The sequence below is a fragment of the Cephus cinctus genome, unplaced genomic scaffold (genome assembly GCF_000341935.2).
Source record: "Cephus cinctus unplaced genomic scaffold, Ccin1 Ccin1_scaffold1297, whole genome shotgun sequence".
NCBI lineage: Eukaryota > Metazoa > Arthropoda > Insecta > Hymenoptera > Cephidae > Cephus > Cephus cinctus.
Window position 1 is genome coordinate 4803 of NW_014333730.1, and position 2681 is coordinate 7483.

The 2681-nt window shown below is 34.4% G+C and overlaps 1 protein-coding gene across 5 annotated transcripts in view; it reads left to right on the forward strand.

Moving 5' to 3' along the window:
• Positions 1 to 382: 382 nt before the first annotated feature.
• The window catches only part of LOC107272827 (116 kDa U5 small nuclear ribonucleoprotein component), a 26079-nt gene continuing 23780 nt past the window's right edge, over positions 383 to 2681 (forward strand). The window contains exons 1-3 of one of the 5 annotated variants that reach the window (XM_015750362.2): positions 383 to 506; positions 1123 to 1389; positions 1708 to 1979. In XM_015750362.2, the coding sequence (XP_015605848.1) occupies positions 1147 to 1389; positions 1708 to 1979 (515 nt within the window). In that variant the 5' untranslated portion in view covers positions 383 to 506; positions 1123 to 1146. Of the gene's footprint in view, positions 556 to 754; positions 778 to 875; positions 1028 to 1122; positions 1390 to 1707; positions 1980 to 2681 lie in introns of those variants that run through there. The other 4 variants (XM_015750363.2, XM_015750364.2, XM_015750365.2 and 1 more) reach the window with 4 other exon arrangements.

Below are 2681 nucleotides of genomic sequence, written 5' to 3' on the forward strand. Positions count from 1 at the left end.
TATCCTGTAAAAAAAAAGGTGGATACAAGTCTTCCTATTTGAGTGGTCACCCGGTTTAAAATCGTGGATCTCGAGGAACACACGAATTCATTCGACCAATCAAAAACGTGGAACTAGTTCGAGAGTCTCGTTCAGGTGGCGCGTCGACGCGCCAAAACACAGCTCCAGATTATCACGCGTAGTATTACTATATATACACGACCAATCAAAAACGTGGAACTAGTTCGAGAGTCTCGTTCAGGTGGCGCGTCGACGCGCCAAAACACAGCTCCAGATTATCACGCGTAGTATTACTATATATACACGACCAATCAAAAACGTGGAACTGCTTCGAGGGCCCTCCGCTAAGGTGGCGCGCCGAAACCAAAGAAAAATTGCCATCACCAAAAACAGGCTCATTGGCAATCTCCCTACTCATCTCTGGTGTTAGTACCTGCTGGTACCGCGTTACTGTTTTCTTACCAGTAATCTGGCTATATCTGTCTACTATCAACGATTCAAGTAACGTAATTAATTAATAATTCTCTATACGATATATTATAATTACTGCAAAAAGTAAGAAATATGAAACAGTATATTCTATGAAAGTGTGGTATAGGTTATAATTTTTATTTTGTATTCTATTGAAATTTGTGTTATATTATTGTACCAATCATAATTATTAATTGGTTTTTTAAGTACTTAACGTAACTTTCGTTCTAATAATCAATTTTGATTATTTTATAGATAAATTGATATTTTTTCTTTGTACAGGCTCAATAATTATTTATATAGCAGGTAGATGAGTTCAATTTATTTATTTTTTTTGACAGTGTGTAGAATGCAAGCTTTAACAAATGACACATGGAATTCTATAAAAATTTGGAAATATATGCTAAAATAGAAAAATATAATATAATTCATTGCAAAACCAGGCACGTGCATACTTTGTAAGGAAAATTTCATGGAGAGCCATTTGTGGCTTGTTAGAGACTTCATTGATTTTCTCTTGTCAAAAAACCACATTGAATTTATTGACCGAATACATGTAATCCAGTATATTTATTTACATCGATAAGAAAAATGTTCAAATATGTGAACAGTATACCAAATGATTATTTTTAAACATTCTTTTTTTTTCAGAGTTCTTAGATATATATATTGACAATGGATGCAGATTTATACGATGAATTTGGGAATTATATTGGACCAGACTTAGCTTCTGAAAGTGAAGATGAAAATGAGTATAGGAATGCAGGAGAGGATGGTGAAGATCGAGATCGCTCAGATGAAGAAATGGAGGAGGATAAGGATGAGTCTCGAGACCATCCCGAACAAGCCAATATGACTGTTGTCTTGCATGAGGACAAACGATATTATCCAAGTGCATTGGAGGTCTATGGTCCTGATGTGAGTATTAAGGAATTTTCACAGCTTTATTGGATGAGTTATACAAGTTTTACTTAGATATTTTTATCAGGCTCTTCATTAGTTAAATTTTTCACTAGGAACAATTTAGACCAATGAGAAGTCAAATTTTTCAAGCTTTCCAAGTAGTATGATTAGCCTGACAAAACTGTGAAGACCTTTCTTATTCAACTACTTTAGTAAGGACAGATTGAAATTTTCTTTAGCTACACACTAATAACAAATTATGAGTATATATTGAAAAATTATTTATTAAAAGACTATGGTGGTTGAAACATTTAAATATCTTTGATCCAACAGGTTGAGACTCTCGTCCAAGAGGAAGATGCCCAGCCTTTGGATAAACCTCTGATTGCTGCAACGAGGAAACCAAAATTTCAGATAAAACAGCAGCAACTTCCAGATACAACATACAGCATTGAATTTTTGTCCGATATGATGGACGCTCCACATTTAATTCGAAACATTGTGCTTCTTGGCCACCTTCATCATGGAAAAACGACACTCGTAGATTGCCTTGTCCGGCAAACACATCCTTACATGCATAGTGTCACAGATGAGAAACCTCTCAGGTATTTTGTTACAAATTTATGTACTATGACATAAAATTATAAAGGATGGGCTTACTGCAAAGAATATTCCACAGACAAGCTTACATTTAAAATTAAATAATTTTGTTAGTAATTCCATCTTATTTAAGCTAGTGTCTTAAAGTAACTGTGTGCTCCTATATTTGTAGTACATATACTAAAAGATATTTAGCAAATACAAGGTAATAGGTTTGTTACTAAACATGGTCTTATATTATCACATTTTCGCGCATGCATTTCTTATGATAAAAATGAACATTGCATATACTATGTAAGAATTGCACGTGTCGAGCATGTAAATATCTTATTACTCAATCTAATTATGGAAGTTGATCATTTCAATCTAACTTGCGAGCGAAAGGAATATAGATGACATTGAATGTGCATTGCTTAAAAAAAGTCAGTTCAAAGTAGATTAGAGATAAAATGTGTCTTCCTATTATTGTAGGAAAGATAAAGTTAGGATATTTTCCTTTATTAAGTGAATTGAACGGAGACAAATTTGCAATAGTCGAGATAACGATTTTTCAGAAGAATAGAAACGGAAAACACTTCTTTCGTAAAACGTCTCACCGGGTTCTCGTAAAGAACAAAACACGCTCTCTCTCTCTCTCTCTCTCTCTCTCTCTCTCTCTCTCTCTCTCTCTCTCTCTCTCTCTCCCTCTCTCTCTCTCTCTCTCTCTC